Source organism: Oncorhynchus tshawytscha, linkage group LG10 (genome assembly GCF_018296145.1).
Source record: "Oncorhynchus tshawytscha isolate Ot180627B linkage group LG10, Otsh_v2.0, whole genome shotgun sequence".
Taxonomy (NCBI): domain Eukaryota; kingdom Metazoa; phylum Chordata; class Actinopteri; order Salmoniformes; family Salmonidae; genus Oncorhynchus; species Oncorhynchus tshawytscha.
This window is the reverse complement of record NC_056438.1, coordinates 20,060,808-20,084,031: the sequence shown is the minus strand read 5'-3', so window position 1 is coordinate 20,084,031 and position 23,224 is coordinate 20,060,808. Positions and strand designations below refer to the sequence as shown.

Sequence of the window (23,224 nt, the reverse complement as noted above, 5' to 3'; positions counted from 1 at the left end):
TTCGTTATGGATGGATGTTTCGGCAGTTGTCGTTCTTCGCGTTCAATGATACCGAATTCATAGCTGCAGACTAGTAATTAATATCAAAGACTTCTCATTCTCATTCTGTCGGTATCGATAGTCTAAGAGTTTAACCACGTGGTATGGTTAAAAGATTCAGCAATGGTCTACAACCTTTGTCCTCTTAATGGAGAAAAACATGGTCTGCAACCTTTAGCCATCTTGTAATTGAGGTAAGCTCGGTCTGCTGATCGAAAACCCGAGTGGGGATTTTATTCGGAAGGGCCGAAGAGGGCTGTACCAGGATGTCTGACCCTAACTGGGCTCAGGGGCGGTCCTCTGATTTAGTTCAAATCAAAAGGGAATTGTATTTTCCTTCATTAAACAGTCCAAAATCATATTACACAATTTTACAAACAGTATCATACTCACTCATTCATCTTATACAACAATTAGATGTAAACCTCATATCTGAGGCTATTATATAAACAGCGTTATGGTAATGTGGCCACACCGTCTCCCATGAGCTTCCCCAAGTTGTGACAAATGGACCAATTCGTAGCTGGATTCTTCATCAATCTTTTATACTTTCTCCGGAACATGAAATTTCTTCGTACCTTAAGTTCTGTGAGGTGGAAGGATTTCCTTTGTTCTCCATGAAAATCTACTCTCTCTATACTGTGTGTCCATGAGGAGATTCTCAGGAATTTACGACGTCTCTCTGACCACAGCAACCTAGTTGAAGGAGGAAAGGGGGAGGCAGGGAAAGGGGGATGTGCTTGCTATACCCAAAGAGGCCAACGTCCTGACAACAATAAACTGGGAACAGAACGTTCGGAAGGCGAGTTGGTGCCACAGTGCTCAATAGAACTTATAGGAGCTGGCAGGGTGAAAAATGCCCTAATAAGGCCTGTTTTTTTCGGGATTACTTCAAAACTACGGCAAGCAGCTGGGACATGTGGTAATATGAAACTGGCTCCACAGCGTATGCAATGAGCTAGTTATCAGAAAAAAGTGTTGTTAAAAATGTCATGTGTCCAGCCTGTTATTGGCTAGCTAGATATCTCATTAGGTATATGCTTATCTGTGATATTAATCCTAAAAAATAGTTAAACTTCTGTCTGTTCAATGCAACAACTAATGTATAACCATTATGATAGATCATATGACTTGGGAAAGTTCAGGCTGCAGGTATAGCTGGTTCGACCTTGCTACAGGCAGACATGATCATAGTATTGTAGTTATCTCAAATGTGAGAGTGAAAACTTCATCAAATGTAACTTTGTCAGCTTGCCAACAAGTTGATGACTTGTAGCTACACAATTCCCTTCCATTCATGATCGCCTTTCTTATGTGCTAGAAGGTCATTGCAGAGGAAGGCCTGCAGGATGAGGAGTACCATGAGGTCATAGACTTCTTGGCGGAAGATGCTTTTCATTACTAGGACAACGTGTAAGAGACACGCACACAGACAGGTGAACATGGACTGGCAGAGAAGCAGCTGAACTGGTTCCCCCCTTAACCCTTCTATTTTGATGCTGTGTGGTGGCTGCTGTACACACCAAGCTGGTGGTGCAGGTCCTATAAATGCTATAGCCTGGTCACATATCTGTTTATGCAGCCTTGCAAACTACTAATGTATGAAAGTTGTCATGCCATGTTACCATAGCAATTGGCTTGGCTATACATAGGAGTAGGCTATATAGCACAAACAGATCAAAGACTAAGCTAACATTTGCATGATTGTCAGAACCGAAAGAGTGAAACTTTAATGTCTACTCTAGAAATCTTTGGCTTTGTTACCAGAATGTAAAGAAATGAGAATATGATGTGGTTTGCTTGTGTGACACCTGAATGCTATGGCAAGCGGTTGTGTATGTGTAACGATCGTCTGTTGAAGAAGGTGTGGACCAAAGTGCAGCGTGGAAAGTGTTCATACGTTTATTTCAACTGAACACTAAATAACACAGAGAATGAACGAAAACCGAAACAGTCCTGTCAGGTGCAGAAACACAAAACAGAAAACAACTACCCACAAAAGCCCTGTGGGAAAAAGCCACCTAAGTATGGTTCCCAATCAGAGACAACGGTAGACAGCTGTCCCTGATTGAGAACCATACCCGGCCAAAACAAAGAAATACAAAAACATAGAAAAAGGAACATAGAATGCCCACCCAAATCACACCCTGACCAAACCAAAATAGAGACATAAAAAGCTCTAAGGTCAGGGCATGACAGTATGATGTCATGATAGGGATGTAACTTTGCACTTTGTTTTCAGGTTTGAATGATACAATGTATTCCCCTAAACTTATTCTTTCAATAAAGATATTGTTTCATTAACATTATATTACTTGTGTATGCATTTGCTTATCATATGTAACACTCAATGCTTTCTGTAATTTATTTTGTTGCAGATATGTGTTTAATTTACTACCCGGATAAGAAAGTTGTCGGAAATCACGGAAATTACCATAGCATTTTTTTTAAGTACCAGTTGCTAAAACAGGTGTTCCTTATTTTGTAAGGATCAGAATATAATAGCTCTGACATGCAACTGTGGGACCATATATATATATGTACACTTCAACTATGACAGACAAAATGAGAAAAAAAAAATTCAGAAAATCACATTGTAGGATTTGTTATGAATTTATTTGCAAATTATGGTGGAAAATAAGTATTTGGTCGATAACAAAAGTTTATCTCAATACTTTGTTATATACCCTTAGTTGACAATGACAGAGGTCAAACATTTTCTGTAAGTCTTCACAAGGTTTTCACACACTGTTGCTGGTATTTTGGCCCATTCCTCCATGCAGATCTCCTCTAGAGCAGTGATGTTTTGGGGCTGTTGCTGGGCAACACGGACTTTCAACTCCCTCCAAAGATTTTCTATGGGGTTGAGATCTGGAGACTGGCTAGGCCACTCCAGGACCTTGAAATGCTTCTTACGAAGCCACTCCTTCGTTGCCCGGGCGGTGTGTTTGGGATCATTGTCATGCTGAAAGACCCAGCCACGTTTCATCTTCAATGCCCTTGCTGATGGAAGGAGGTTTTCACTCAAAATCTCACGATACATGGCCCCATTCATTCTTTCCTTTACACAGATCAGTCGTCCTGGTCCCTTTGCAGAAAAACAGCCCCAAAGCATGATGTTTCCACCCCCATGCTTCACAGTAGGTATGGTGTTCTTTGGATGCAGCTCAGAATTCTTTGTCCTCCAAACACGACGAGTTGAGTTTTTACCAAAAAGTTATATTTTGGTTTCATCTGACCATATGACATTCTCCCAATATTCTTCTGGATCATCCAAATGCTCTCTAGCAAACTTCAGACGGGTCTGGACATGTACTGGCTTAAGCAGGGGGACACGTCTGGCACTGCAGGATTTGAGTCCCTGGCGGCATAGTGTGTTACTGATGGTAGACTTTGTTACTTTGGTCCCAGCTCTCTGCAGGTCATTCACTAGGGGTCCCCGTGTGGTTCTGGGATTTTTGCTCACCGTTCTTGTGATCATTTTGACCCCACGGGGTGAGATCTTGCGTGGAGCCTCAGATCAAGGGAGATTATCAGTGGTCTTGTATGTCTTCCATTTCCTAATAATTGCTCCCACAGTTGATTTCTTCAAACCAAGCTGCTTACCTATTGCAGATTCGGTCTTCCCAGCCTGGTGCAGGTCTACAATTTTGTTTCTGGTGTCCTTTGACAGCTCTTTGGTCTTGGGCATAGTGGAGTTTGGAGTGTGACTGTTTGAGGTTGTGGACAGGTGTCTTTTATACTGATAACACGTTCAAACAGGTGCCATTAATACAGGTACCGAGTGGAGTACAGAGGAGCCTCTGAAAGAAGAAGTTACAGGTCTGTGAGAGCCAGAAATCTTGCTTGTTTGTAGGTGACCAAATACTTATTTTCCACCATAATTTGCAAATAAATTCATTAAAAATGTGATCTTCTGGATTTTTTTTTCTCATTTTGTCTGTCATAGTTGAAGTGTACCTATGAAGAAAATTACAGGCCTCTCTCATATTTTTAAGTGGGAGAACTTGCACAATTGGTGGCTGACTAAATACTTTTTTGCCCCACTGTATATATATGTGTGTATATATTTATGTATGTGTGTGTGTGTGTGTAACTCTTGTGTTGTTATATATGTCGAACTGCTTTGCTTTATCTTGGCCAGGTCGCAGTTGTAAATAAGAACTTGTTCGCAACTTGCCTACCTGGTTAAATAAAGGTGAAATAAATTATAAATAAAAATATAGACAGTTGTGTGCCTTTCCAAATCATGTCCAATGAATTGAATTTAGCACAGGTGGACTCCAATCAAGTTGTAGAAACATATCAAGGATGATCAATGGAAACTAGAGGTCGACCGATTATGATTTTTCAACGCCGATACCGATTATTGGAGGACCAAAAAAAGACGATACCGATTAATGACAATTTTTATATATTTGTATTAATGACAATTACAACAATTCTGAATGAACAATGAACCCTTTTATTTTAACTTAATATAATACATCAATAAAATCTATTTAGTCTCAAATAAATAATGAAACTTGTTCAATTTGGTTTAAATAATGCAAAAACACAATGTTGGAGAAGAAAGTAAAAGTGCAATATGTGCCATGTAAAAAACTAACTTTTAAGTACCTTACTCAGAACACGAGAACATATGAAAGCTGGTGGTTCAATATTCCCAGTGTAGAAGTTTTAGGTTGTAGTTATTATAGGAATTATGACGCATCTACTATTTCTCTCTATACCATTTGTATTTCAAATACCTTTCCGGATTTGACCATTGGTCATTAATATTGTCAAATCCGGAAACTATCATTTTGAAAACAAATGTTTATTCTGTCAGTGAAATACAGAACCTTTTATGCATTTTGTCGAACGGGTGACAACCCTAAGTCTAAATATTGCCGTTACATTGCACAACCTTCAATGTTATGTCATAATTATGTACAATTCTGGCAAATGAATTACGGTCTTTGTTAGGACGAGCCAGGTGGCCCAAACTGTTGCATATACCCTCATTCTGCCTGCACTGAACGCAAGAAAAGTGGCAATTTCCCTAGTTAATATTGCCTGCTAACATGCATTTATTTGAACTAAATATGCAGGTTTAAACAAATATACTTCTGTGTATTGATTTTAAGGAAGGCATTGATGTTTATGGTTAGGTACATTTGTGCAATGAATGTGCTTTTTTTGCGAATGCGCTATTGTTAAATCATCACCTGTTTGACAAAGTTGAATTAGGCGATGATAAATTAACAGGCACCGCATTGATTATATGCAACGCAGGACAAGCTAAACCTAGTAATATAATCAACCAGGCGTAGTTAACTAGTGATTATGTGAAGATTGATTGTTTTTTTAATAAGATAAGTTTAATGATAGCTAGCAACTTAGCTTGGCTCATTGCAGCCACAAGGTCCTTTTGACGCTGCACTCATGTAACAGGTGGTCATCCTGCCACGCAGTTTCCTCGTGGACTGCAATGTAATCGTCCATAATCTGCGTCCAAAAAGGCAGAATACCGATTGTTATGGAAACTTGAAATCGGCCCTAATGAATCGGCCATGCCTCTAATGGAAACAGCAACTGAGCACAATTTCGAGTCTCATAGCAAAGGGTATTTCTGTTTTTTATATTTAATAAATTAGCTTTAAAAAAAATCGAAAAACCTGTTTTTGCTTTCTCATTATGGGGTAGTGTGTGTAGATTGATGAGGGGGAAATTATTCAATCCATTTTAGAATAAGGTAACGTAACAAAATGTGGAATAAGTCAAGACGTCTGAATACTTTCTGAATGTACTGTACATGTGCCACAATGGAGTACTTTCTTTATTTACAGTGAGGGGAAAAAGTATTTGATCCCCTGCTGATTTTGTACATTTTCCCTCTGACAAAGAAATGATCAATCTATAATTTTCATGGTAGGTTTATTTGAACAGTGAGAGATAGAATAACAACAACAAAATCCAGAAAAACGCATGTCAAAAATGTTATAAATTGATTTGCATTTTAATGACGGAAATAAGTATTTGACAGGGGATCAAATACTTTTTTCCCTCACTGTATATATATATATATAAAATCTACAGTATCATTAAAGTATATTTTGCAAAATGAGGAACTAGATTTTGTGATGATACTGAAGATTATACCATGGGCCGGAAGGTTGCAAGTTCAAACCCCCGAGCTGACATGGTACAAATCGTTCTGTCGTTCTGTCGTTCTGCCCCTGAACAGGCAGTTAACCCACTGTTCCTAGGCTGTCATTGTAAATAAGAATTTGTTCTTAACTGACTTGCCTGGTTAAATAAAGGTTAAAAAAAATAAAAATTTAAACACGCACCACACACATACTCACTCTCTCTCAAACACACACCACACACACATACTCACTCTCTCTCAAACACACACACATACACACACACATACTCACTCTCTCTCAAACACACATACTGACTCTCTCAAACACACACACAAACACATACTCACTCTCTCTCAAACACACATACTCACTCTCTCTCAAACACACACACACACACACACACACTCTCTCTCTCCCTCTCAAACACACACCACACACACATACTAACTCTCTCTCGCACACACATAGTCACTCTCAAACACACACACACCACACACATACTAACTCTCTCTCTCTCAAACACACATACTCACTCTCTCTTAAACACACACACACACACACACACACTAACTCTCTCACACACACGTGCTCACTCTCAAACACACACACCACACACATACTAACTCACTCTCTCTCAAACACACATACTCTCTCTCAAACACACACAAACACACATACTAGCTCTCTCTTAAACACACATACTCACTCTCCCTCAAACACACACCACACACACATACTCACCCTCTCTCAAACACACACACACATACTCACTCTCTCTCAAACACACACACACACACACTCTCTCTTTAACATGCACACACACACACACTCTCTCAAACACACACATACTCACTCTCTCTCAAACACACACACATACTCACTCTCTCTCAAACACACACATACACACTCTCTCTCAAACACACACACACACACATACTCTGTCTCTCTCAAACACACACACGCATACTCTCTCTCTCTCTCAAACACACACAAATACTCTCTCTCTCAAACACACACACACATACTCTCTCTCTCAAACACACACACACACACACACATACTCTCTCTTTCTTAAACACACACACACTCTCTTTAACACACACACACATACTATCTTTCTCTCTCTCTCAAACACACACACACACACATACTCTCTCTAACACGCACACACACACACACACACGCGTATTCCCTCTCAAATACACACACACACACACACACACACACACAAAGTTGAGTAGTTAGTTAAACAGTTAACCAAATAGCTATCTGGACAATCTGCATTGACCGTTTTTGCACTAAACGTTTTTGACTCATCACATACAGGACACTGCTGCTACTGTTCGCTATCTGTCACTTTATTCCTAGTTATTCTGTATGTACCTACCTACCTCACTGACCTTGCACCCCTGCACATTGACTCAGTACTGGTACCCCGTGAATGTAGCCAAGTTATCGTTACTCAATGTGTATTTATTATTATGTGTTTCACTTTTCTATTATTTCTCTATTTTCTTTCTCTCTGCATTGTTGGGAAAGTCCTGTGAGTAAGCATTTCACTGTTTAGTCCACACCTGTTGTTTATGAAGCACGATGGATAACATTTCATTTGATTTTGGAGTGGGCGGCGTAAGCGTTAGCAGGATGCGTCGTTGTGGCTAAACGTTGAACAGAAGTGTGAAGCTAATTGTCCCTTAGTTTGGGTTGTGCAGGAGAAGATCAGCCAGACACATTGGAGCCTTGAGTGAAAAGCACATCAACAGCTTCTCACTTGCTATCTCTCTCTCTCTTTCTGTTTCTTCCCTCTCGTTCTGTCTTTTCTTTCTCTGTTTTCCACTCTCTCTCGTTCTAATGCTCCGGTACAGTAGTTTGTCTGTCTGTCTGTCTGTCTGTCTGTCTGTCTGTCTGTCTGTCTGTCTGTCTGTCTGTCTGTCTGTCTGTCTGTCTGTCTGTCTCTGTCTGTCTGTCTGTCTGTCTGTCTGTCTGTGTGTGTGAATTAGGACGTGTTGGTGGTCATTGGTGGGTAATACAATGAGTTTCAGGTGGAGACATGGCAAAGGGGGTGTCAAGGGGTTAGAGGTGTCAAGTGGTTAGAGGTGGTTTCAGGAGGAGACGTGGAGAAGTGGAGGGGTGTCAAGGGGTTAGAGATTCGTGACTGCAATATGTCTCCATGGCAACAGTCAATGAGAGCTAGTCCATGTGATGGAATGGCTGCTGTTCAAGAGAAGGAGTGAGGGAGGGAGAGAGAGAAAGTGAGAAGGAAAAGAAAGGAGGAATCAAGTTGAAGCAGTTGCCATGGTGACACAATTGCAGCTGTCTGTGTATTTGTCTATGTGTGTGTCAGTTTGTGTCTGTGTTTGATGCTGTTTTGTGTTTGTACATCTGTTGAGTGTAACATATTTGTTATAGAACCAGACTTGGCAACCAATTTATTTTTATTTAACTAGGCAAGTCAGTTAAGAACAAATTCTTATTTACAATGACGGCCTACCAGGGAATTAGTGGGTTAACTGCCTTGTTCAGAATGACAGATTTTGACCTTGTCAGCTTGGGGATTGGAACTAGCAACCTTTAATCACTGGCCCAACACTCTAACCACTTGGTTACCTGCCACCGCAACCAGTAACAGGATCTCTGTCTGTCTGTCTGTCTGTCTGTCTGTCTGTCTGTCTGTCTGTCTGTCTGTCTGTCTGTCTGTCTGTCTGTCTGTCTGTCTCTCTCTCTGACATCTCTCTCTGTCTTTCTCTCTGACATCTCTCTCTGTCTTTCTCTCTGACATCTCTCTCTGTCTTTCTCTCTGACATCTCTCTCTGTCTTTCTCTCTGACATCTCTCTCTGTCTTTCTCTCTGACATCTCTCTCTGTCTTTCTCTCTGACATCTCTCTCTGTCTTTCTCTCTGACATCTCTCTCTGTCTTTCTCTCTGACATCTCTCTCTGTCTTTCTCTCTGACATCTCTCTCTGTCTCTCTCTCTGACATCTCTCTCTGTCTCTCTCTCTCTGACATCTCTCTCTGTCTCTCTCTGACATCTCTCTCTGTCTTTCTCTCTGACATCTCTCTCTGTCTCTCTCTGACATCTCTCTCTGTCTTTCTCTCTGACATCTCTCTCTGTCTTTCTCTCTGACATCTCTCTCTGTCTTTCTCTCTGACATCTCTCTCTGTCTCTCTCTCTGACATCTCTCTCTGTCTCTCTCTCTGACATCTCTCTCTGTCTCTCTCTCTGACATCTCTCTCTGTCTCTCTCTCTGACATCTCTCTCTGTCTCTCTCTCTGACATCTCTCTCTGTCTCTCTCTCTGACATCTCTCTCTGTCTCTCTCTGACATCTCTCTCTGTCTCTCTCTCTGACATCTCTCTCTGTCTCTCTCTCTGACATCTCTCTCTGTCTCTCTCTCTGACATCTCTCTCTGTCTCTCTCTCTGACATCTCTCTCTGTCTCTCTCTCTGACATCTCTCTCTGTCTTTCTCTCTGACATCTCTCTCTGTCTTTCTCTCTGACATCTCTCTCTGTCTCTCTCTCTGACATCTCTCTCTGTCTTTCTCTCTGACATCTCTCTCTGTCTTTCTCTCTGACATCTCTCTCTGTCTTTCTCTCTGACATCTCTCTCTGTCTCTCTCTCTGACATCTCTCTCTGTCTCTCTCTCTGACATCTCTCTCTGTCTCTCTCTGACATCTCTCTGTCTCTCTCTCTGACATCTCTCTCTGTCTTTCTCTCTGACATCTCTCTCTGTCTTTCTCTCTGACATCTCTCTCTGTCTCTCTCTCTGACATCTCTCTCTGTCTTTCTCTCTGACATCTCTCTCTGTCTCTCTCTCTGACATCTCTCTCTGTCTTTCTCTCTGACATCTCTCTCTGTCTCTCTCTCTGACATCTCTCTCTGTCTCTCTCTCTCTGACATCTCTCTCTGTCTCTCTCTCTGACATCTCTCTCTGTCTCTCTCTGACATCTCTCTCTGTCTCTCTCTGACATCTCTCTCTGTCTCTCTCTCTGACATCTCTCTCTGTCTCTCTCTCTGACATCTCTCTCTGTCTCTCTCTGACATCTCTCTCTGTCTTTCTCTCTGACATCTCTCTCTGTCTCTCTCTCTGACATCTCTCTCTGTCTCTCTCTCTGACATCTCTCTCTGTCTCTCTCTGACATCTCTCTCTGTCTCTCTCTCTGACATCTCTCTCTGTCTCTCTCTCTGACATCTCTCTCTGTCTTTCTCTCTGACATCTCTCTCTGTCTCTCTCTCTCTGACATCTCTCTCTGACATCTCTCTCTGTCTCTCTCTGACATCTCTCTCTGACATCTCTCTCTGTCTCTCTCTCTGACATCTCTCTCTGTCTCTCTCTCTGACATCTCTCTCTGTCTCTCTCTCTCTGACATCTCTCTCTGTCTCTCTCTCTGACATCTCTCTCTGTCTCTCTCTCTCTGACATCTCTCTCTGTCTCTCTCTCTGACATCTCTCTCTGTCTCTCTCTGACATCTCTCTGTCTCTCTCTCTGACATCTCTCTCTGTCTTTCTCTCTGACATCTCTCTCTGTCTCTCTCTCTGACATCTCTCTCTGTCTTTCTCTCTGACATCTCTCTCTGTCTTTCTCTCTGACATCTCTCTCTGTCTTTCTCTCTGACATCTCTCTCTGTCTCTCTCTCTCTGACATCTCTCTCTGTCTCTCTCTCTGACATCTCTCTCTGTCTCTCTCTGACATCTCTCTCTGTCTCTCTCTGACATCTCTCTCTGTCTCTCTCTGACATCTCTCTCTGTCTCTCTCTCTGACATCTCTCTCTGTCTCTCTCTGACATCTCTCTCTGTCTTTCTCTCTGACATCTCTCTCTGTCTCTCTCTCTGACATCTCTCTCTGTCTCTCTCTCTGACATCTCTCTCTGTCTCTCTCTGACATCTCTCTCTGTCTCTCTCTCTGACATCTCTCTCTGTCTTTCTCTCTGACATCTCTCTCTGTCTCTCTCTGACATCTCTCTCTGTCTCTCTCTCTCTGACATCTCTCTCTGTCTCTCTCTCTGACATCTCTCTCTGTCTCTCTCTGACATCTCTCTCTGTCTTTCTCTCTGACATCTCTCTCTGTCTCTCTCTGACATCTCTCTCTGTCTCTCTCTCTGACATCTCTCTCTGACATCTCTCTCTCTGTCTTTCTCTCTGACATCTCTCTCTGTCTCTCTCTCTGACATCTCTCTCTGTCTCTCTCTCTGACATCTCTCTCTGTCTCTCTCTCTGACATCTCTCTCTGTCTCTCTCTCTGACATCTCTCTCTGTCTCTCTCTCTGACATCTCTCTCTGTCTCTCTCTCTGACATCTCTCTCTGTCTTTCTCTCTGACATCTCTCTCTGTCTTTCTCTCTGACATCTCTCTCTGTCTCTCTCTCTGACATCTCTCTCTGTCTCTCTCTCTCTAAGAGATACTAGAGTGGTTACTTATGTTGCGGTTCTTCTCTGCTGCTCCCTCATATTAATTATCCCCCAGCCCAGGCGCTTGGTAGACACACAAACGTTTGTTTCAGACCATTCTCTTGCGAAATACGCCAAGAGGTGCCAATTCTGCTGGTACCGGATTAGATTTGGACTGGATGAAGTGTGAAAGAAATGCCGTCCACTAGGGGCAGCATGAGCGCCTATTACCTTCCAGTAGGCTGGAGACTTGCGAGGGCATTGTGAACGGGAATGGTGGATGGGAGTTTAAGCAGCACTCTGTGGCTCCGAAAGTTGTGTGTTCAATCCCAGTGCTAGACACTAGTTTTCCCTAACCTTAATCTTAACCCCTAACTCTAACTCTAAAACTGAACCTAACCCCAAAGCCTAATTCTAACCCTAAACCTAAAATAGCCTTTTCCTTGTGGGGACCGGCGACATGTCCCACTTGTCCGATTGTCCTTGTTTTACTATCCTTGTGAGGACTTCTAGTACCCACAAGGATAGTAAAACTAAACCATACACAGACAGACACAGACACTGAGACTAGAGTCCTGCATCGGGTTGGATATCCGCAGTTCACCACGGTTGACCTGAATAAAATATCAGCTGGCGGGGTAATGAAAAAATTATTTCAACCCACGGGTCGTCTTACGGAACAGAACAATTTCGGGGCGGAAATGTTTTAAGAGAATCAAGAGAATATATTTTTTGTGTTTTGCATTTGTCATTTGTGCTCCCTCTCCGGCCATTAGGTCACCAGGCTGCTCGTTATGACGCACACCTGTCACCATCGTTACACGTACCTGCGCGTCATCAGACTCACCTGGACTCCATCACTTCCCTGATTACCTTCCCTATATATGTCCCTCTCTTTGGTTCCTTCCCTATATATGTCCCTCTCTTTGGTTCCTTCCCTATATACTGTATGTCCCTCTCTTTGGTTCCTTCCCTATATATGTCCCTCTCTTTGGTTCCTTCCCTATATATGTCCCTCTCTTTGGTTCCTTCCCTATATACTTTGTATGTCCCTCTCTTTGGTTCCTTCCCTATATATGTCCCTATATATGTCTCTTTGGTTCCTTCCCTATATATGTCCCTCTCTTTGGTTCCTTCCCTATATATGTCCCTCTCTTTGGTTCCTTCCCTATATATGTCCCTATATATGTTCCTTCCCTATATACTGTATGTCCCTCTCTTTGGTTCCTTCCCTATATATGTCCCTCTCTTTGGTTCCTTCCCTATATATGTCCCTCTCTTTGGTTCCTTCCCCAGGCGTCATTGTTTTGTTTCAGTTTCATGTTTGTGTGCTGTTAGTGTTTCTTGTTTTGTATTATGTTCCATTTATTTTATTAAAACACTCCCTCCCTGAACCTGCTTCCCGACTCTCAGCGCACATCGTTACAGCATTGTGTTGCAAATTCAATTCTGTGAGCGGCGAGGCAGACAGGCTACCAGACACAGAGTGGATCAGGGAACTGTGCATTGTTTGTGTGTTGCTGGAAGTTATATTTCACACCCCGCACACCACCACTATATAAACGGTATCTGAAAGCCCCTATACACCCATGTCCCCATTAGACTTACAGATCTACTACACCTCCACCCATAATCCAAAATCAAACTGATATTATGGTGTTGATTCTACAGGTATGGCCTAAAGTTGTTCTTGATGGAGAAACATTCATTGACTTTCTTTTTCTACCTCTCACTCTTCTTCTCCTTTGTGTGTGTGTGTGTGTGTGTGTGTGTGTGTGTGTGTGTGTGTGTGTGTGTGTGTGTGTCTGAAGACATCCGTGACCGCAGGAAGAAGCCGGTGATGCTGTTCATTCACGGCGGCTCCTACATGGAAGGAACCGGAAACATGTTTGACGCCAGCGTCCTCGCCGCCTACGGCAACGTCATCGTGGTCTCTATGAACTATCGTCTGGGCGTGCTCGGTAAGATCTGATTACTTCTTTATCTACACACACACTCACACGTGTACGCACACACACACACACACACACACACACACACACTGTTTCCCAGTTATGAAAATAGGAAATAGACGATTTCCTCCATCTTGTGATGGGGAAAGATTTTGAAGGAGTAATGCAATACAGAGGAAATATCTCCCATCCTCTCAACTATCTGTTTTCTCCAAGGTTTCTACACAGAATTCCACTGTTGATTCCTCTTGTCTGCAGAGTTCCTCTGATGTAAGGCTGGGCATCGATTGATCTGGTCTGATGCAAGTGCTCTGTGCGTAGACCGAGTCAGAGTGTGCTCCCTGAAAATATATTTATTTTTACAAGACAGAAATATTGGAGCGAGGCATAGTCATGCAAATTGAAGTTGGCCCAGGCATCTTTATAGGGTCAGAAATATACTTCCCTATTTTTCACTTTAACTGCACATCAACTCAGAGCAGAGCAGAGCAACAGAACATATATCACTTATATTTCATCTTACAAAAGTAGAAGTAGATAAAAATCGAGTTGGTTTATTAAGGCCTATCATACTGAGGAAACTTTATAAACCAGCCCATAAGGGACTGTAATAGAGATAGAGTGTACAAAACATTAGGACATCTTTCCATGACATAGACTGACCAGGTGAAAGCTATGATCCCTTATTGATGTCACTTGTTGAAGGGGAGTCGACAGGTGTTGATGACGGGGAGGAGTCAGTTGTCGATGACGGGGAGGAGTCAGTTGTCGCTGACGGGGAGGAGACGGGTGTCGATGGCGGGGAGGAGATGGGTGTCGATGATGGGGAGGAGACAGGTGTAGATGAAGGGGAGGAGACAGGTGTAGATGACGGGGAGGAGACAGGTGTAGATGACGGGGAGGAGACAGGTGTAGATGACGGGGAGGAGACAGGTGTAGATGACGGGGAGGAGACAGGTGTAGATGACGGGGAGGAGACAGGTGTAGATGACGGGGAGGAGACAGGTGTAGATGACGGGGAGGAGACAGGTGTAGATGACGGGGAGGAGACAGGTGTAGATGACCGGGAGGAGACAGGTGTAGATGACGGGGAGAAGACAGGTGTAGATGACGGGGAAAAGACAGGTGTCGATGACGGAGAGGAAACAGGTGTAGATGAAGGGGAGGAGACAGGTTTTTAATGTAACAACAGACACAATAATGCTTAGAAAAGAGAAATCTGAAAGCTGCCTGTATCATACATTACCTGTAACTGTCAATTTTATAGAGACACACTAACACACACGCAAGTTGATGATTTGACCGTTTATTTGACACAGTTTCACTTTAGTTCATATATCCAATGCGATGAATGACATATTCATGTGAAATTTTGTATGTGTGTGTGTGTACGTGCATGCGGATCTGTGTGTGTGTGTGTGTGTGTGTGTGTCCATCCTAAATATTGTAGGAGGTTGTAAGACTCTCTGTGTGTGTTCTCAGTTCAGACACTGAACATGGTGATTTGGAATGGCCTGTATGTTCATAATTAATACAGAAGTGCACAAGAGTGCAGTAACATTTGCGTAACCTAGGGCGTGTGTGTTTGTTTGTGCCTGCGTTCAGGCGCTTGTGTGTGTGTTCATCCCTGTGTTATTCTCTCTTTCTCCCACTTTCACACATACACACACACACACACATCGATGTTGGGTAAATGAAGGGTAGAGTCGCTGTCAGTCAGTGAGGTTGCTGTGACCAGTTCTTCCCATGTTAGCCTGGCGGTGGTACAGACCATTTTAAGGGTGAATCCTGACTTTCACTTAGAGCCTGAGTGATCACTGCACCTAGGTTTGTCTCTGAAACAACATGTCTAGTGTCTGGTGATTTATCCCAGCTCCAGTTGAGCCCTACCCTGCAATACACCCCCCATAACATTAGCTGTATACCCTGCAATACACCTCCCCATAACATTAGCTATATACCCTACAATACACCCCCCATAACATTAGCTGTATACCCTACAATACACCCCCATAACATTAGCTGTTAGCAATACACCTCCCCATAACATTGCTATATACCCTACAATACACCCCCATAACATTGCATAAATTAGCACCCTACAATACACCCCCATAACATTAGCTATATACCCTACAATACACCCCCATAACATTATCTGTATACCCTGCAATACACCTCCCCATAACATTAGCTATATACCCTACAATACACCCCCATAACATTATCTGTATACCCTACAATACACCCCCATAACATTATCTATATACCCTGCAATACACCTCCCCATAACATTAGCTATATACCCTACAATACACCCCCATAACATTAGCTGTATACCCTGCAATACACCTCCCCATAACATTAGCTATATACCCTACAATACACCCCCCATAACATTATCTGTATACCCTACAATACACCCCCCCCAATAACATTATCTGTATACCCTACAATACACCCCCATAACATTATCTGTATACCCTACAATACACCCCCATAACATTATCTGTATACCCTACAATACACCCCCATAACATTATCTGTATACCCTACAATACACCCCCCATAACATTATCTGTATACCCTACAATACACCCCCCATAACATTAGCTGCATTATATAACATCTACGGTAGCCTTCATGGTTTTGAAACATGACCAGCTCCAGCGCTTATATTTCTCCTTGTCTTCACATCCATCTCTGACCAGGCGAGTTTAATCACACGTCCTCTACCCCCTTCTTCCGTCCTCCATCCCTCATCTCCCTGTACCAGTGTCTGTCTGTGTGATGTCATGTTTTAACCGGTTCGATCTCTGACTCTGATTTAAAACACCTCTCAACCCCCCCTCTGTCTGTAGCATTGATTACATTTACAGTATGTGTGTGTGTTTTGTGTGTGTGTGTGTGTGTGTGTGTGTGAGAGAGAGAACAAACCCCTCACCTCCATCACTCCGACTCTCTGATTGAAGCCATGACCCAGCATCTTGTCGCCAGGGACAATGGCGATTACCACGGTAATACCACGGTAATTACGCCACACTACTAAGCTACAGTAGCCTGGCGCCAGAGTGTGGAAATACACAGAAGAATGGCTCTTTGTAGCTTTTAGCTTCACAGTAGCATTTTAGTGTTAAAGCGCTACACTGGCTTGGTCTATACAGTGGCTATCGCAATATAGCTAGCGCTACTTTTCAATACACAAACCACAGAATGGACACCCATGTAGGAAGCTCATACATACTGTTGAAGTCGGAAGATTACATGCACTTAGGTTGGAGTCATTAACTCGTTTTTCAACCACTCCACAAATTTCTTGTTAACAAACTATAGTATTGGCAAGTCGGTTAGGACATCTACTTTGTGCATGACACAAAGTTTTTGTGTCATTTTTGTGTCATTTGTGTCATTGTTCCAACAGATTATTTCACTTATAATTCACTGTATCACAATTCCAGTGGGTCAGTAGTTTACATACACTAAGTAAACAGCTTGGAAAATACCAGAAAATGATGTCATGGCTTTAGAAGCTTCTGATAGGCTAATTGACATAAATCGAGTCAATTGGAGGTGTACCTGTGGATGTATTTCAAGGCCTACCTTCAAACTCAGTGCCTCTTTGCTTGACATCATGGGAAAATCAAAATAAATCAGCCAAGACCTCAGACAAAGAATTGTAGACCTCCACAAGTCTGGTTCATCCTTGGGAGCAATTTCAAAACGCCTGAAGGTACCACGTGTATCTGTACAGACAATAGTATGCAAGTATAAACACCATGGGACCATGCAGCCATCATACCACTCAGGAAGGAGACGCGTTCTGTCTCCTAGAGATGAACGTACTTTGGTGCGAGAAATGCAAATCAAACCCAGAACAACAGCAAAGGACCATGTGAAGATGCTGGAGGAAACAGGTACAAAAGTATCTATATCCACAGTAAAACGAGTCCTATATTGACATAACCTGAAAGGCCGCTCAGTAAGGAAGAAGCCACTGCTCCAAAACCACCATAAAAAAGCCAGACTACGGTTTGCAACTGCACATGGGGACAAAGATCATACTTTTTGGAGAAATGTCCTCTGGTCTGATGAAACAAAAATATAACTGTTTGGCCATAATGACCATCGTTATGTTTGGAGGAAAAAGGGGGAGGCTTGCAAGCCAAAGAACACCATCCCAACCGTTAAGCAGCATCATGTTGTGGGGGTGCTTTGCTGCAGGAGAGGCTGGTGCACTTCACAAAATAGATGGCATCATGAGGGTGGAAAATTATGTGGATATATTGAAGCAGCATCAAGACATCAGTCAGGAAGTTAAAGCTTGGTCGCAAATGGGTCTTCCAAATGGACCCCAAGCATACTTCCAAAGTTGTGGCAAAATTGCTTACGGACAACAAAGTCAAGGTATTGGAGTGGCCATCACAAAGCTCTGACTTCAATCCTATAGAAACATTTGTGAGCAGAACTGAAAAAGCGTGTTTGAGCAAGGAGGCCTACAAACCTGACTCAGTTACACCAGCTCTGTCAGGAGGAATGGGCCAAAATTCACCCAACGTATTGTGGAAGGCTCCCTGAAACGTTTGATCCAAGTTAAACAATTTAAAGGCAATGCTACCAAATACTAATTGAGTATATGTAAACTTCTGACCCACCGGGAATGTGATGAAAGAAATATAAGCTGAAATAAATCATTCTCTCTACTATTCTGACATTTCACATTCTTAAAATAGTGATGACTGACCTAAGACCTAACTGACCTAAGACAGGGAATTTTTACTAGGATTAAATGTCAGGAATTGTGAAAAACTGAGTTTAAATGTATTTGGCTAAGCTGTATGTAAACTTCTGACTTCAACTGTATGTTAATAGCTCTTAGCTTTACAATAACTAGTTAGTGCTACACTGGCTGACTCTATGCTATCGCTACATTCCAACACAAGCCACATAGGAATATGTTAACAGCTTTTAGCGTTACAGTAGCCTGTTAGCACTGTAGCACGCTAGCTGGCCTGCCTGGGTCTACCCTGAGGGAATTCCTCATAGCGCTGCTGTGTGACTAGCGCCTGTCGAGCTAGCGCGTGACCCTTGCCTCTGTGTTGCCTTAGTGACACATACGTACAGTACGTACGTCACTTCAACTGGAGCGAGAGATTTTTTTTTTAAAATCCACTACCTCTATGAGATCTGGGACTCCTCTGAGAGAAAGAGATGGATGTAGAGAGAAATCATCTATTTAGAGACAAACTTTGTAGAAGAGAAAAGGAGACAGGATGTTAAGCTAGTGTCATGTTTGCGTGACGTGTGGGTGTGTGTGTGTGTGTGTGTGTGCGTGTGGACAGAGCGAGAGGAGATGAATGGACAGAGGGGAAGAGAAAGCATTGAGAGATAAGATGGAGGGGGTAGTGGGAGAGAGGGAGAGAAGAGAGGGGGAAAGGAGAGACGAGAGAGGCTGCATTTGCCTGCGATGCTAAAAATAAATCCTGCAGAGCTGCTTTTTAAATCTGCAGTGAAGCACACATTCATTCTCAATTATACAATATGGGCCAGAACAGGGACACACACGCAGAATACACTTACCATTACCCACAGACATTCTGTTCAAAGGTCTGGTGATGTTATCCCATCCAGAATATCGGCGCAGACACACACACGCACGCACACACCGCAGCGTCAACTGAATTCGTATTTAGGACACTACCTAGTGAGAGAAAGGCTGTCCATGCTGTAGTTGGGGGTCTCTCAGTGTGTGTGTGTGTGTGTGTGTGTGTGTCTGTGACAGTGGGTTCTATGGACCAGATTGTTGTGAAATCTGTCCTGACATGACTAGAGGAGATATTAAGACGCCAGCAGAAATAACTCCCAAAACCTTCCTCTACAGACACACACACACCTGTTCTTCTTCCTAACCCAGACCATCCGGACCGTCTCCATGGCAACCCCAGGCAGACTTGATAAGCCAAAGTCCTATTGACTGGGCTGAGAGATGGAGAGGAGAGAGATGAAAAGGAGAGAGAACAGAGTGTAACTGAGAACGAGGGCTAGGTCTGGAAAAGGAGAGGAAGGAGGATGCAGAAAAGCAGAGAGAGATGACAGTAATAACTAGACAGATTTGTTTTCTGCGAGAAGAGATTAGCACCTCCGCTGGCCTAAATGAGACACCCACACATGAAGACACACACAGACACGGGCACACGCACGATTACTTCCCTCCGCTCCCTTTTCTCCCAACGGTGATGTCACGTCTGTCGTTCCCCTCCATTGTTCACCTGACACTGTTTCACCTCTGAGTGTCCCTGTCCTTTCCTCTACCTTCTCTTTCCTCCCCTCTATTCTTCCTCTCCTTTCCTCTCCTCTACCTTCCCTTTCTCCCCCTCTCCTTTACCCTCTTTTTCTCCTCTCCCCTCCCCTCTCTACTCCTCCCTCATCTCGCTCCTATTCTCCTCCATTTCTTCTCCCCTCCCCTCTCTACTCCTCCCTATTCTCGCTCCTATTTTCCTCCATTTCTTCTCCCCTCTCCTCTCTACTCCTCCCTATTCTCGCTCCTATTCTCCTCCATTTCTTCTCCCCTCCCCTCTCTACTCCTCCCTTATCTCGCTCCTATTCTCCTCCATTTCTTCTCCCCTCCCCTCTCTACTCCTCCCTTATCTCGCTCCTATTCTCCTCCATTTCTTCTCCCCTCCCCTCTCTACTCCTCCCTTATCTCGCTCCTATTCTCCTCCATTTCTTCTCCCCTCCCCTCTCTACTCCTCATCTCCTATTCTCCTCCATTTCTTCTCCCCTCCCCTCTCTACTCCTCATCTCCTATTCTCCTCCATTTCTTCTCCACTCCCCTCTCTACTCCTCATCTCCTATTCTCCTCCATTTCTTCTCCCCTCCGCTCTCTACTCCTCATCTCCTATTCTCCTCCATTTCTTCTCCCCTCCCCTCCCCTCTCTACTCCTCATCTCCTATTCTCCTCCATTTCTTCTCCCCTCCCCTCTCTACTCCTCATCTCCTATTCTCCTCCATTTCTTCTCCCCTCCCCTCTCTACTCCTCATCTCCTATTCTCCTCCATTTCTTCTCCCCTCCCCTCTCTACTCCTCATCTCCTATTCTCCTCCATTTCTTCTCCCTCCTCTCTCTACTCCTCATCTCCTATTCTCTCATATTCTCCTCCATTTCTTCTCCCCTCCCCTCCCCTTTCTACTCCTCATCTCCTATTATCCTCCATTTCTTCTCCCCTCCCCTCTCTACTCCTCATCTCATATTCTCCTCCATTTCGTCTCCCCTCCCCTCTCTACTCCTCATCTCCTATTCTCCTCCATTTCTTCTCCCCTCTCTACTCCTCACCTCTTATTCTCCTCCATTTCTTCTCCCTCTCTACTCATCATCTCCTATTCTCCTCCATTTCTTCTCCCCTCCCCTCCCCTCTCTACTCCTCATCTCCTATTCTCCTCCATTTCTTCTACCCTCCCCTCTCTACTCCTCATCTCCTATTCTCTTCCATTTCTTCTCCCCTCCCCTCTCTACTCCTCATCTCCTATTCTCTTCCATTTCTTCTACCCTCCCCTCTCTACTCCTCATCTCCTATTCTCCTCAATTTCTTCTCCCCTCCCCTCTCTACTCCTCATCTCCTATTCTCCTCCATTTCTTCTCCCCTCCCCTCTCTACTCCTCATCTCATATTCTCCTCCATTTCTTCTCCCCTCCCCTCCCCTCTCTACTCCTCATCTCATATGCTCCTCCATTTCTCCCCTCCCTCCCCTCTCTACTCCTCATCTCCTATTCTCCTCCATTTCTTCTCCCCTCCCCTCCCCTCTCTACTCCTCATCTCCTATTCTCCTCCATTTCTTCTCCCCTCCCCTCTCTACTCCTCATCTCCTATTCTCCTCCATTTCTTCTCCCCTCCCCTCTCTACTCCTCATCTCCTATTCTCCTCCATTTCTTCTCCCCTCCCCTCTCTACTCCTCATCTCCTATTCTCCTCCATTTCTTCTCCCCTCCCCTCTCTACTCCTCATCTCCTATTCTCCTCCATTTCTTCTCCCCTCCCCTCTCTACTCCTCATCTCCTATTCTCCTCCATTTCTTCTCCCCTCCCCTCTCTACTCCTCATCTCCTATTCTCCTCCATTTCTTCTCCCCTCCCCTCTCTACTCCTCATCTCCTATTCTCCTCCATTTCTTCTCCCCTCCCCTCTCTACTCCTCATCTCCTATTCTCCTCCATTTCTTATCCCCTCCCCTCTCTACTCCTCATCTCTATTCTCCTCCATTTCTTCTCCCCTCCACCCTCTTTAGACCCCGTCTGTTGTTCTGTTTCTCTCATCCTTTCATTCTTTCCACCCTAATTTTTCTCCTCAAGGTCCCGCCATTTCTCTGTCCCCATCTCCCTCAAGGTCTCTCCATTTCTCTGTCCCTGTCTCCCTCAAGGTCACTCCATTTTTCTGTCCCTGTCTCCCTCAAGGTCCCTCCATTTCTCTGTCCCCATCTCCCTCACTGTCTCTCCATTTCTCTGTCCCCGTCTCCCTCACTGTCCCTCCATTTCTCTGTCCCTGTCTCCCTCACTGTCCTTCCAATTCTCTGTCCCTGTCTCCCTCACTGTCCCTCCATTTCTCTGTCCCCGTCTCCCTCACTGTCCAGTCTAAATGATGACCGATGAGTGAGATTATGTGTCACATCTACAACACCTTGTCTTTCTAAGTGGAGCTACATGGTACATAATAGCAGGACATACATCACAACTAGAGACTGACACTCACTGAATCATCCCCTGGACTGTTAGATGGTGAGCTCTTTCTATGTCCAATTAACAAGTCAGACTGTAAGCTAGTATGTGTCTCTAATGGTGCCCTATTCCATATGAAGTGCACTGCTTTTGTCCAGGGCCCATAGAGCTGCGGTCAAATGTAGTGCACTATATAGGGAATAGCATGCCATTTGGGACACAACCCTACTGCAGCCTCTGGCCTCTGGTTTGTGGCTGTGTAAATAGTAACCTCGATACTATTGAGCTAGTCGTGGATGTCTGTTAATGTGACTTATCACCACAGATATCCATTATGAGTGAACAGTTATTCATGTCCATGTGTTTACATTGTAAGCATAGCTAATGTCCCGGCTGCTACAGCTTCAATACAGGACTAGAAGATCCTGAGCATCTGATCATTCACCTCATCACCTCTCCTTCCACACACTATGACACTGCCTCACCCTCTCTCCCCTGCCTGCCCCTCTCTCCCCTGCCTCCCCCTCTCTCCCCTGCCTGCCCCTCTCTCCCCTGCCTCCCTCTCTCTCCCCTGCCTGCCCCTCTGTCCCCTGCCTCCCCCTCTGTCCCCTGCCTCCCCCTCTGTCCCCTGCCTCCCCCTCTCTCCCCTGCCTCCCCTCTCTCCCCTGCCTCCCTCTCTCTCCCCTGCCTCCCTCTCTCTCCCCTGCCTCCCTCTCTCTCCCCTGCCTCCCCCTCTGTCCCCTGCCTCCCCCTCTGTCCCCTGCCTCCCCTCTGTCCCCTGCCTCCCCCTCTCTCCCCTGCCTCCCTCTCTCCCCCGCCTCCCCCTCTCTCCCCTGCCTCCCTCTCTCTCCCCTGCCTCCCTCTCTCTCCCCTGCCTCCCTCTCTCTCCCCTGCCTCCCTCTCTCTCCCCTGCCTCCCTCTCTCTCCCCTGCCTCCCCCTCTCTCCCCTGCCTCCCCCTCTCTCCCCTGCCTCCCCCTCTCTCCCCTGCCTCCCCCTCTCTCCCCTGCCTCCCT

General features: G+C 44.4%; 1 protein-coding gene across 5 annotated transcripts in view; it reads left to right on the top strand.

The window, feature by feature from the left end:
• nlgn2a (neuroligin 2a) overlaps positions 1-23,224 on the top strand; it is a 288,568-nt gene that overhangs the window by 168,047 nt on the left and 97,297 nt on the right. For all 5 annotated transcript variants that reach the window (XM_042328300.1, XM_042328303.1, XM_042328302.1 and 2 more), the window contains one exon: positions 13,370-13,519. In XM_042328300.1, the coding sequence (XP_042184234.1) occupies positions 13,370-13,519 (150 nt within the window). The remainder of the gene's footprint in view (positions 1-13,369; positions 13,520-23,224) is intronic.